This window comes from Lipophrys pholis, assembly GCF_963383615.2.
Source record: "Lipophrys pholis genome assembly, chromosome: 14".
Lineage (NCBI taxonomy): Eukaryota > Metazoa > Chordata > Actinopteri > Blenniiformes > Blenniidae > Lipophrys > Lipophrys pholis.
The window spans coordinates 3,309,162-3,320,935 of NC_137633.1; the positions used below are offsets into that span (position 1 = coordinate 3,309,162).

Sequence of the window (11,774 nt, forward strand, 5' to 3'; positions counted from 1 at the left end):
TTGAAACGCAGGCGACACACACGAGCCGAAGCGCGTCGGGGATATAGTGCATAGACTGACACCAACACAGAGACACAACGCTCTTACAAAAAAAAAAAAAGAAGGTTGAATCCTTGTGAAAGCGGCAGAGTTGGAGCGTTTAGATGTTGGGCAGATGGTAGTTGAACCTGCGCAGGTTGTTGTAGTACTTCTTGTTGTCCAGAGCTGGAAAGATGCTACTGCTGGTGAGCTGTGGCAAATACTGGAGGATTAAGATAAAAAAAAAAGTTTGAGATCAGTGAAGTCAATTTTACATGAACACAAATGTTTGTTTTGGTCAAAATTGGAGCTACACATGTCAAACAACCATAACAAATCCTTTTCCTTCATTTGGAGCAGAACTTTAAAACTGCCATTCTTTGGCGTCTCTGGAAGTATAACTCAATATGATATTGTTTCTTCCAAAAAAGGTTGTAGTGTTCTAGTTGAGCACAACATCTGGAGTCAGTCTACTGAAACTGTTCTTGTATTGGCTATAATAATGCATAAATATATATATATCAAGTTGCATTTCATTCACAGATTAACTAGTGTGTAAATAAAACGGTAGAACTGCTGTATATACATTGAAATGGTGGGAAAAAAACAGCTTGTATTTGCTGTACAAACATTATAGTTTATGAGGCGTTCAAACTTTTGAGGGCCAGAATTGATCATTTGAATGAGCAAACAGCCCTGTTGACCTTTAAAATAAAGAAATAAAAATTTCTGCCAGCCATAGGCGAGTAAAACACGTTTGCTATTTGGATAAAGCAGAATTTAAAGAGAACCGTCACATTGGTTCTATGTTTCTATGTGCTACCAACAGTTGTTAAGAACAGGGATGGAAAGTTGTGTTTATTTATCAATTTTTTTTTCCAGCCCCCAAAAATATAAAATCTGAGGACAGTGGGTGTGTGAAAAATAAAATTTGACTTGAGGCTGAGGTGTGATTGGCCCTCCTAACAGGAAGAAACCTGCAGAACTAGAGTCGGCGGTGAGCCGGGGGGGGGGGGGTGTCGACCCAAACAGGAGGAACGACGGTTATCTGATGGCCGCTCACCCCGGGGGGAAGGTGTCTGCGGGGGAAACGCGTCTTCTTGTTGCTGGAGCGGTCCGGCTCTCGCGACGTGCTCTGGCTCTTCTCTCTCAGACTGTCGAAGTACGGCTGCTGCAGCAGCTGCTCGCAGCTCAGACGCTCCGACGGGTCCATCCGGAGGCAGCCCTACGCCGCACACAAACACAGCCACGCGTCAAACCTGAGAAACATTTCTCATCGAGCGTTCGTTCTCATTGGTTATCAGGAAAAAGCGTTTCTTAAATGTATTCACTTTAAGGCATCTTAATATTTTTTCCTGATGGTGGTGATGGAGTCATGTCCACTCAAACACATTCCAGCTATCGTAAAGCAAGGAGCGGAAATAACCAATTTAAATACTTGTATTACTGCAACGTTCTTGGATACTTGTATTCTCATGTGTGTAGATCCATTCATATATATATTTGCAAGTTACATCATGTTACTTTGCAACTTCTTAAGTCCTCCACTGAGTTTAATTAACATTCAGACTTTGGATCAGTGTTTCTGTCGCAGAAAATACCTGCTTTATATCAAAACATGTTCACAGTAAAACTGCCACTGTGTATTTCTTTTACTTTGTATGATGGATGTGCTCTGAGCAGAGATCGCAATTTAAGTAAATTCAATGAAATATCTGCTCCTGATGATGAAATGAAATGTGTTTAATAGTTTTGTATCCAAGAAAAGAACTTTGTGTTTTCATCCGAGTGTCTTTTAACAAAAGTACAGTTCAGTAGAATTGTAAGCAATTTAATAGTATTTGTCATCAAGTACAAATTTTCAGTACTCTTAGTATTACATGTGTGTCAGTGTGGATACACCAGCTATCTTATGATTGCAGATTGTATGTCAGAAAAGCGTTTTAATGTGGTTTAATCCCACTGAAACATTGGTGCTGTACCTTCATGAGGCTCAGAACTTGATGCGACAGGTTTGGATATTTCTGCTCTAAAGGTTCCTGCAGAAACAGAAAAATAGTAGTTTTTTTTTGTTAATTTTGATCATTAATTTGAATTTAAATGTTCAAACATATGCTCATGTGTCTCACCATCTCTTGTGGCTCTGGGATGGAAACTCCACAGAAGAACTGGTTGTTGCTGAAGACCTGCTGGTGTCGGGGGATCAGATCTCCTGCAGGGGGGAAAGAAAAGCTCTTTATCTCGTCGGTTTGAGGGGAAAAAAAAAAGAATCCAGTCGATTGAGGAGCTGCAGGAGGTTTGAAGCCACTTCAACATCAAGGCAAAGTGTGGGAGGTGGGAGAGAGCGTAAAAGCCCTCAGGGTAGCTCTCAAAGATCTCCAGAGTTTTGGAAAAGGCTTTCAAATGACAAAATGGCACCTAGATTGTTTTTCTTTTCTTTTCTATTCTCAGTTTAAAACTTCAGTGTGGAGTTTAGTGAAGGGTCCACAAAAGAGATGACATGAATGATCATAAAGTTACAGCAGCTGAATACAAAAACCCTGAAGACAATGTGATGACAGATTGTTGTTGCAGTTGTGCAACGACCTGTGTTGTGGCTTTTGTGTTTGTATTGCATCTCTGAACTTGTGTTGCAATTCTTTTTTAATAATATCTTGAGGTGGGACTACTTTTTTCATGTATTGCTGCTCTTACTTACTGTATGTCTTGCAACGTTTGTATCTCATCATGCAGTGTTGGTGTCTTGTGTTGCAACTTTTGTACTTTATGTAGTGAGCTTTGGATCATATGTTGCAACATTTGTATCTTGTTGTGGCTTTTGCATTTGTGTTGTCCTGCTTGCAACTTTTGCAACTTGTTTGCAACTTTTGCATCTTGTATCTGTTGTTGCAGTTTTCACATTTTGCGGCAGTGTTTGTATTTGTGCAGCAGCCTGTGCGTCCATGCTTTTATCTTTATGGAGTTGTGGCTTCTGCACTGTGGGGACCGTGGTGGCCCATTGCAGATCAGTCAGAGTATTTCATAACATTACTGCCTGGATAACATGTCTCAATATTGCAGTAGCGCCTGTTTGGAGACTTACCGAGAGTCTTTCTGATCAGGTACAGCTGATCCATGTCAGACTTCCCAGGCCACAGAGGAATCCCCGACAGCAGCTCGGCAAACACACAACCAATCGCCCACACGTCCACCGGAGCGCCGTACTGAGTGTCCCCCACCAGCAGCTCGGGGGCCCGATACCAGCGAGTCGCTACGTAATCCGTGTAGTAGTCACACGGACCAGCTAATGGAAGGCAAATGCTTCAGGTGTTGCTCACAGAAATTGGGATTCATTCAGATATCAATTACCACTCAAATGCTTCAAAGATTACATTCACTGTAATGGAGCTTTTTAAAGAAAAAGCTTTTGTAAAGGCTTTGTGAGGCTCAGACTGTTCTGAGAAGATCAAATTATATCAGCTTATGTTAAAGAAAACCAATTTAAGACACTGGTCTGTACAATTCAATTACAAAAACTGTCATTAATCAGTAGGATGTTGAAGAAACTGAATAATCATTTAAATATAATTGGTTCAAACACAATACCAGGTGTGTGGAACATCTCTGGCCACCACTAGGTGGCAGCGTCCTTGACAATGCAGCAGATACAAACTCTCCAGACTCACTGAGGATCCTAGCGAAGCCAAAGTCGCAGAGTTTGATGACTTGGTGTTTGGTGATGAGAATATTCTCCGGCTTGACGTCTCTGTGAATGCACTGCAAACAAACAAGACGAGAATATTAAATCATGAGCTTAGAAATAAAGACTTTTAAAGCTGCTTTGAATTGTGAGAGGTGAAGAATAAAGGGTCTGTGTGAGAAATTGTTAAAAAAGGGAGGGAGGGACGTTAAATTTGTGTTAAATAGCGGCCCTTGGAGCATTTGTTGTGTCTAGGTGATACATTAACTGCTGGTCAGCCAGGGGGAAGGAATTCTTGTTAAAAAAGGAGCCATAAAGCAGAGGGGGCTCGGTGGGAGCTGGATGAGGGCGGAGAACGGAGAGGAATTTTAAAAACAAGCCGAGGGGAGAGTTTGGCAACTGGGAAATATATGACACAGACAGGAGGAGGAGGAGGAGGAGGAGGAGGAGGAGGAGGAGGAGAGGCTATGTGGTTACTTACGTTCTGTTTGTGGCAGAAGTTGACGGCTTGAAGCGTCTGCCAGGTTATACTCTTCACCAGATGCTCCGGGACACTGAGAGACAAGATCAGAACCCACACAGTTAACTGGGAGAGAATAATTAAGAGTTTAATGTGAAGAAATAACGTAATATTATGAGCCACTGTGTGTTGGATTTTCATGTCTTGTGAGGTTGGTTTAAAAAAAAAAAAAAAAAGAAAACTGAAATAGCTTCAAATATTTCAGTTAATATGTAAAAAAATAACAGTTTATGCTTATGTTTGTGTGTGTCTTTTTATATTTGTATAGCCTATAGGTATATTTTAAATCTGTGAAACTATAGCCCTTTATACAGCCCTTTACAACACACAGGGTAACCAAAGTGCTTCACAGTAAAAATGAGAAAGAAGAATTAAAAGAGAAAAAGACTAAAATCAAATCGAACCAAAATAAAATAAGATAAAATGTCACCATGGTACTGTGTATTAAAAGCCAGTGTGAATAAATGGATTTTGAGCCTGGATTTAAAGAGGCCAAAGTCGGTTACGGTGCGTATTTCAGGGAGGAGTTTATTCCAGAGTCTGGGGGCAGCAACTGTAAATTGCGAATAAATGTATCTATAATTCTAAATAAATGCCTGAGAGATTCCAGCCCTTTTCCTGAACCGAGAATCTCATCCTACATGCAAGTTTTTCTTTACTTTCAGGCAGTGTTCAAATGTTCTCGATATCATAAAGTGTCTCGAAGTCATCCTCATGAGACGTACACAAGCCAGATCCTGTCATCAGTGAAAGGATCTGTTGAATAAGCTAAAAAAGGACTTTTGTGTTACGTCAGGATGGATTTCGGCGATAAAACTTATTCTAACCAAATCAATACTTCTCCCTTGCCCCTAACCAGTTGATTTCTGCTGCATGAAGAGCAAAACGCTGCAGCTAAAAGGGTAAAAGGGACAGTTGGGGTCAAACTTATCTAAAGATTTAAGACGGAACACAGGGAGCCAGCTGCTGCCAGAAGCTTTTCAGTAAATCTTCTTCACTTCTTCTCACATGTTCAGTCTCAGAATATTAAAATACATTTTACCAAATGGTGCCTAAATCCCCAAATGATATCCTAAAACACTTCATTCTACTCCAACCAAGCGAATAACAACTCAAACATGTGCACTTTGTTCTTGACGGCTACAGGAATCAGAGAATATTCACTTTTAAAAATAACTAAATAAATCAATATTGATCAATTTATTATTTCAGCTCAAGTCAAAAACCTCAAAATATTCTTATTGGATTAATTAAAAATGCATGCACACATTAAATTCCACATTTATACGTTTAATATGGCGGTTTGCTTTAACAGAGGTCACCACATCGTTAATGGAATTTGCACTGTAAAATAAAAGAAATAAAAAAGTTTAAAAAAGCCTGATACCCCTCGAGGAAGATACAATCCATCTTCGTCTTCCACACTCAAGGTCAACACTTAACCTGATGCACAATGAAATGACAAATATTCCCTTTTGCCTTGATATTCTAGATATCAGTGTAGTTTTGGCCTAATTTGTCTCATCTGGCTACAAATCTGACGTTAAAAACAAAACCAGTTTCATTTCTTATGAGTTTATCCATCGTCACTTGATGTCTTTACATACCCACAAGAAATGAAAGAATGAAAATGCTTCATGTTTTCTCGTCTCTTGTAAGATTCTGATGCTTTTTGTTGGATTAAAAGGAGAAATTTGAATTTAAGGTTTAAAAGAAGTTAATGTGTTTGTTTGGTTCGTTGATTTCCAGACTCGTCTTCTCCCCTCGGGAGACGACAGTGAGCGACGGTCTGGCCGCCGTCTCTGTGCGCCCCCGATGTCCAACACTGGGGGCTTTGTTGATCCAGGGGCCGCCGTCTATCAGCGTTGTCATGGAAACGGCTAATTCCAGCCTTGTGACTGGCAATCAATAACCATCTCCGTCCCTTCTCCCCACTTTGTTGTCGCTCCTCCTCTGAACCCGCTGCTGGCCGGCCGGAGGGGAGGGGGGGGAGCTGTGCGCGGCCAATAACACTCCCCCGTAAAATGTGGCTCCGCACCAGCAAAGCATTCTGGGAGAGCATCGACGCGAGCATACCGCAGAGAGGCGGGCCGGCCTCCCGGGAGACGAGCGCCGTGCCCATCAGAGGTGGACAAAGCGCCGCGGTATATATGTAATGTAGAGATAACACAAAGCACACAGCGGCCTGTTTAATGAAACGCAGCCGCTCAGATTTATGTTCTCGAGGCGCAAAGCGCCGCATATTTATCTTAAAAATAAAGTCCCTTGATGGATCTGCATCGTGGAAGCTGGGAGTTGTTCCTACTGGATCCACACCAACAGATACCTGACTGTGGTGCTTCACGTCACCCTCACCCTTATAGAGCTGGTATGATTTAACAGGACTTAACAGCTTTTTGTTTTAATTCACAAAAATGACTTTAAATCACATAACTATTTCATTCATGCAAGTAAAACATTTTTTTAAGTAATTCTAGAATAATACATTTTAATGTATATAATATTCATGACTTTTTAATCAATCTGACATACAAACGTGTTTTTATTGAGTGTAGATATGCCTCAATTTTCAAAGTAGTTTTCAAATAGTCAAAGTAAAGAAAATTATCTATTGAAATCTAGTTTATCACGTCAAGTAAGATATGATATAGTATCTTGACCTTGGCTATTTTTGTGAAATATTAATGTAATTTATCAGTTTCTTGGATAAAAAGTAGATGTTTTATGTCACCACACCACACTTTATAATCTATAGACAGTTAATTATATTTCAGGATTTATTTCATCAGTTGGTCAAACACATGACTTTTAGCTTATACACACATACATATACATATGTATTCATGTATATATATATAAATAATATTACATGTTACTTACAAGACAATATAATGTTAACGTAATGTACAGGTGCATTTAAAATAATGGTTAATTGTTTTGTTGGTTATTTTTCTAAGTTTCAATCATTATAAACATTTTAATTATGCTAATTATGGCCTCTGGTTAAATACAAATTCTTGATATGATATTTACACTTTAATTACTTGTAAATTAAAATGATAAAGAATAATGAATTCAATTGCTTGAAATAATTCAGTTTATGTGCAACAAAATATTTGGAAGTTGTACTGAAGAAAATTTACTTTTCTATTGTATTGTGATTTTTTTTTTTTAATTTCGATGCACCTGTGTATTTGTTCAGAGCGAGGCTGTAAACCAACATTAGAATGAAAATATATTTTTGCCATTTTCTAAATGAAAAGTTGTGACTAAAGGGGTAGAGAGCTCACGTAGCATAAGAGATAACGTTTATATTTAGCCGTGTTGTTGTTTGGGGCCTCTTACTCTTGACCCTTACAGTGAAATAAACGACACCCACCCTCTGGGATGGCGGTCCAGCTCGTTGAGGACGGTGTGGTCGCAGTACTCGAACACCAGGTGCAGCTTCCGCTTGCGTCGAAACACTTCGATCAGGTTCACCAGGTTGGCGTGTTTCAGTTGCTGCGCCGACATAAAAAAAGAACCAAAACAAACCCGGGATGTAAATGTGCTGCTCGCCATCTGTGGTTTGGACCCATCAAACAGACTAAACCTTTATTAACCGGGAGGTAATAAACATGCTGTTGCCCCTGACGACCCGCCCCATTAATGAGCTGCCTGTGTCCCGCTGGCCACTAACCCTCCCACCCACCGCATGACTAATTAAACCCGCAACAACTGCCCCAGTGCATCTCTGATCATCATTATTCAACATAAAGACAACAAAGACCAGCCGGTTTCAAAGAATGAAAGTGACATGGACACCCAAAAAGGTGAAATGTAAAGATGTTTTAGTTTCTCACTCCTCTGCGCAGTGACATTTCACATCGTGTCCGAAATACAGCGAGTCAGCTGTGAAGCAGCGGGGTTTTTCCTACCTTTGATTAAAGCCCTTTAAACGCTGCTGTTTTTAAGAAGAAAAGTGCTTCCTGTGTCTGCAGAATTAACTGCAGTGAGGGACGCTGCTGGCTGCTCCACAGAGGAGCCACTCTTTATGCTTTAAAGCAGTAAAAAAAAACAAAAAAAAACAAGATTTACATCCATAAAGCGCCACATGAAGTCTGGAAAGCAGAGCCGAGAAGAGCACAGAACTAAAGAAAATAAAAATAAGAGCGGAACTGAGTTTGTATAAAAAATATGGTTATTCACTCATTTAGATAAAATGAGATTCAGATTAAAAACACCTTGATAATTTAAACTTCATCTGCAAAGATTTCTTATAAAACTCATAAAGAGCCACAAATACAACGATTCACTTAAGTCTGACTGATAGATTTTGGTCAAGTTTCTTCAATAAATGTCATATTCTGACATTTTTGTTAAAATGTCTAGAGTAAAGGTCCAAATGTACCATTTTAGCTTTGATTACATTTTACAGGTTTACCTGAATAACAGCGCACTCACCTATTATCTTTAATTTAGAACCCAAAGTTTTACTTTCCAACAGGTCAGCTCCACTCATGTGTTAACAAGGATCTGTAACTTTATTCACATTCATAGCCACAAAAAAAAAAAAAAAATCTTAAAAAAATAAGCCAGGTACTTAATAATTACTGATTTAACCAAACAGCTCTAAATAAACCTTATTGAATCAAAATGCATGCCTTTATTCATTTAAATACATTTATTTTTAAACTATTTCACGACATCGATACGGGGATTAAATGTGGTTAACTGAGCTTCCTTGCATCACCACACACAGAAATAATTTGACAGGCCACACAGAAGACAGTTGGGTCTGTATGTGGCCCCCAGCCTATGCACTATATCATTTTAATGACTTAACATTTTATGAGTTTTATCTCATAAAATGGAACAATCTGCTTAAATGATGTAATAATTCTGCATCTGGTGAACATTTTTCCTCTTATTATGCTTCATTATCACCTCAAATCTAATCAGCTGTCTAATAACTCTGCAAGCGTTCACAAATCATGTCGTCTATCTGGTCATTTATATCATAGCAGGCCACAAGTTAAAGTTTATCTCATATTTTGGGTAAAGATCCAACTTCGAACCTCAAGCATGTCTTGATTCTGATATAATCTCTCAGCTTTACCAGTCTTATTGGAATTCTGCGCAGTAAGATCTTGAATGAACAATGTTTGATTTAGTTGGACTTTTGAATAACAGCAAATGTTTTGTTTCTATTGAATTTTTTTCCCCCAAAAAACTGATGCAAAAATATATTAGATTTTTTTTAAACCAACATTGTTGTGTAGTTTAAGGCTGAATAAAACCCATAAGCCACAACCTTGACATAAGTCGTCATTTTATGAGTGTAAAACAATATCGTCTCTTCAACTCATGACGGAGGCCAATTTACCTGAAGTGAACAAATGATCAAGATTTGGTTCATAGAAATCTTTATGGTTAAAAACCAAAGACTCCTACTAACTTTACTATATTTGGACTTTCTTACTATTCTAACCTCCTCATTATACAGCAGGACACATTTAACCTAAATTTAGGATGAGATTTGTATTTTTCACTTTTAATTTTTAATCTCAAGCAATTGTTAAACTTGCTACTGGGACTAATAAAATCTGGACGCCTTTTATTGTTTTGTTTTTCTTGCAGAAGTTGAATCTGGCAGCCCTGCGAGAAAGTTCAAAAAGGTTTTTTCCGAGAGTAAAACCAGAAGACGGAGACCCTCTGGAGCTACCTTCAGCATCCTGATCTCCCTCAGAGCGATCTTCTTGATGACGGGATCGTCCTCGGACTCCACAAACTTCTTGATGGCCACGATCTGCCCCGTGTCTTTGTTTCTGCACTTGAAGACGACGCCGTAGGAGCCCTCGCCGATCTTCCCGATCTTCTCGTACTTCTCCATCCTCAGGTGGAAAAGGGTAATGACTGACACCTTCCCTCGGAGGGAGGCGGGGACGTCCCTGCAGCCTGAAAACAAGCAGAGGAGAAGCTTCTTAACTTCTTAAACTGCCTCCATAACTGCTAACGGGGAACATTACACCAATGTTCCAACAGTTAGGACTCTGTAATGAAAGCATTTGCAATGCAAAGTGCATTAGGTCAGCTCCCTGAGGGCAGCGCAGAGAAAACAACTAACAGTGAAGCAGCCAGGGGAATTAAATCAAAGTGAGGCACCGGCACATAAACATGGAAATATTACAAACACATTATGAAAAGTGAACTCTGCAGCTTGACTTACACAATTTTGATTGATACTGTGAGTTTGCATGTGATGATATAAACAAAAACAAATAAATCAAATTTATAATATGAGAGGAAAGTTTCTGGTGGAAAAATATAAAAGTTTTGAAATGAAAAGCCTGATATTAGATGTTTGGACTCACCCTCAGTGGAGGAGTTTGCAGACGTTTCTCAGTCTGATGACGCCTCCTCCTTCTTCTCCTTCTCCTCTCTGCTCACATTGACCCTGCAGGACTGGCGTCTTCAGCTCGACTGTCCCCTGCTGCTGCAACAGGCTCCTGTTTTAAAGAGACAAGTACCACACGACACATCCTCACATCCGGTCCAGATTTTCACAATAAAACCACCTAAGCGACGACACCCTCTGCAGTAACACAAATGACCAGAAAATGATTCCACTAGCTTCTTTAACCAACATATTTTATCTTTTAGAAATAAAAACACCCCTTATTTCACTAGTGTAGCGGCATTCCGATAACATCACCAACAAGATTAAATATTAGAAAGATCTTTAAGCTGTATTTTCCAGTAGTCATCTATCTACATGCAGTACTGTGACATATTGATGTTTTTTTTTTTATATAATTTGAGAAACTCTTTTTGATTTAATTGCCAAAAGAATAGCTGAACATAAGTATTTTCATGTGTAATACATATAAAATACATGGATGTTGAACTAAAAATGTAGGTTTTCTACTGAGATGCGCTTATAGTACTTCTTCACACTGCTTGTATTTATATACCCTATAGGTATTGTATTTGAAAACACTCAGTAGCACATTAATAGTTAACTGTAAGTTGTAGATTTCCTCACAGTGGGACAACAAAATTATTGTTCAACTTAAAAACACAATAAAACTACATTAAATGACACAATATTTTACAGGTTTATATTTACTAAAGCTGGATTAACATGTACATGTATTTGTTCAGAATAGCTCTAAATTATAAATCAGTAATCATTTGACATCTTTTGGGAGTCAACAAAATACCTCTCCAAAATACTCAAGTGAATTCAAATGAGCCTTAAACTTTTTCCACTAATCCTTTAAAATGTGAAAATTGTTTTAAAATCGGAGTTGTAACTTTGCCCCAGCACTTAAGCCACAAAAATATATGAGAATTATAATAATACATTAACAAAATATTGGGAGTTCAATTAGTTTAAATGTGGATAAACAGGCTCATCAACCTGTTGGTGTTAGCAGGCGCTTGCATTTATTTTTATGTTGAAGGTAAAAGTCACGACTCTTCCTGTTTCCATCCACAGACTCTCTCACTGAGCAGCTTGACAGGTTTCTGCTTTTCCCACTCTGGTGCTCATAGGAACTGCAGACTTCACCTCCA

The 11,774-nt window shown here is 38.9% G+C and overlaps 1 protein-coding gene across 1 annotated transcript; it reads right to left on the bottom strand.

Annotated features, from left to right (window-relative positions):
- Positions 1–104: 104 nt before the first annotated feature.
- On the bottom strand, positions 105–10,675 carry cdkl1 (cyclin dependent kinase like 1 (CDC2 related kinase)). The gene is made up of 10 exons (XM_080479286.1): positions 10,571–10,675; positions 9,922–10,154; positions 7,597–7,718; positions 4,179–4,251; positions 3,684–3,774; positions 3,101–3,301; positions 2,148–2,230; positions 2,001–2,057; positions 1,082–1,243; positions 105–241 (listed from the first exon to the last, which is right to left on the bottom strand). Exons 2-10 carry the CDS (start codon positions 10,087–10,089, stop codon positions 140–142), a joined length of 1,059 nt encoding a protein of 352 aa, XP_080335412.1. The 5' UTR covers positions 10,090–10,154; positions 10,571–10,675; the 3' UTR covers positions 105–139.
- Positions 10,676–11,774: the final 1,099 nt, after the last annotated feature.